Raw genomic sequence first — 1,191 nt, 5'->3', positions numbered from 1 at the left:
ACTGTATATACAGTGTATATCACAGTAACTGTATTTACAGTATATATCACAGTAACTGTATATACAGTGTATATCACAGTAACTGTATACATCATAGTAGAAATTTATCATAAATGTAAAGATAATGTAATTTTTAGAGATTTATTTTGCAGAAAACTGTAATCTTAATCAAAGCCAGCATTTTTGCTTTAATATCTGCCTTCCATACAATGAGCTTCTGCTGCTGCTCTCATCTTCATTATCTTCATCATCAGAGCAGAACTGTTTCATTAACAAGATGGATTTATGACTGAATGAACGTCCACATCTTTTTATCATCTCTGTGGGTAAAAATACATAAATAAAATCAAGGTTTTTCTACAACAACTTGGGTGAAAAAAACTACAGTTGTTAAAGCTTCACTCTGTGTGACGTGCAGCAGGAGAGTGGGGGAGGGTGATCCATACGTAACTTTTCTACAGCAGGAGGAGGAAATGTTGAGGAYTGATTCTCTCTGTACGTGTTTTARACTCTATATTTCTTTATTATGTTTCAAACTGATCCTGCTCAGGTGTGTSTGCACTCACAGCCCTGCTGAMACAGGTGTGATGATGTMACTGATGACAGGACAGTAGAGGCTACAGTTCTACTGTCTAATCTAATGTAATGTAATGTAATCTAAGCTCTCAGCCCTATGCACTGTGTGTTCAGTTGGTGGGCTGCTGACCTGCAGTCAGGTCGTACACGGCGGTGCAGGACAGCCTCTTCAGCAGTGCTGGTTCTGACAGTCTCAGCTCCACACACGGGTCGTCCATCACAGTGAAGCCGCCCTGCTTCTGGTAGCAGAACTTAGCGTTGCCGTGGCTACAGTCAGCACCAGAAGCCAGAATGTGCAGACGTAATATTTCTGAAAGTGTACAGCTGTCCAGGTCCAGCTGTTTTAACGTGCAGCCCTGATGCAGCTGAGGCCAGGCTGCAGCCAGGGTGGCTACAGCAGTCAGAGCTGAGCGAGTGGGATCAGAGTCATCATCCAGAACCTCCCGCAGGTCTGCAGACACACAACAACACAAACACACACACAGAGTGAGCTGAACACAAAGAACCATCTGCAGGTTAGGATCATCAGATATTGTCCAAGATTAACCTTCAGGGTGGATATAGCTCGCTAGCAGCCTCGCACCGAGGACCTATCCACGTCATCATTTACCCAGA

General features: G+C 43.6%; 1 protein-coding gene across 1 annotated transcript in view; it reads right to left on the bottom strand.

Annotated features, from left to right (window-relative positions):
- Positions 1-706: 706 nt before the first annotated feature.
- The window catches only part of baz1a (bromodomain adjacent to zinc finger domain, 1A), a gene marked incomplete at both ends in the record, with an annotated part of 10,293 nt that continues 9,808 nt past the window's right edge, over positions 707-1,191 (bottom strand). The window contains 1 exon segment of the mRNA XM_014000055.1: positions 707-1,027. Within this exon segment, the coding sequence (XP_013855509.1) occupies positions 707-1,027 (321 nt within the window).

This window comes from Austrofundulus limnaeus, unplaced genomic scaffold (assembly GCF_001266775.1).
Source record: "Austrofundulus limnaeus strain Quisiro unplaced genomic scaffold, Austrofundulus_limnaeus-1.0 Scaffold2663, whole genome shotgun sequence".
Classification (NCBI taxonomy): domain Eukaryota; kingdom Metazoa; phylum Chordata; class Actinopteri; order Cyprinodontiformes; family Rivulidae; genus Austrofundulus; species Austrofundulus limnaeus.
This window is presented reverse-complemented; position numbering and strand designations above follow the sequence as displayed.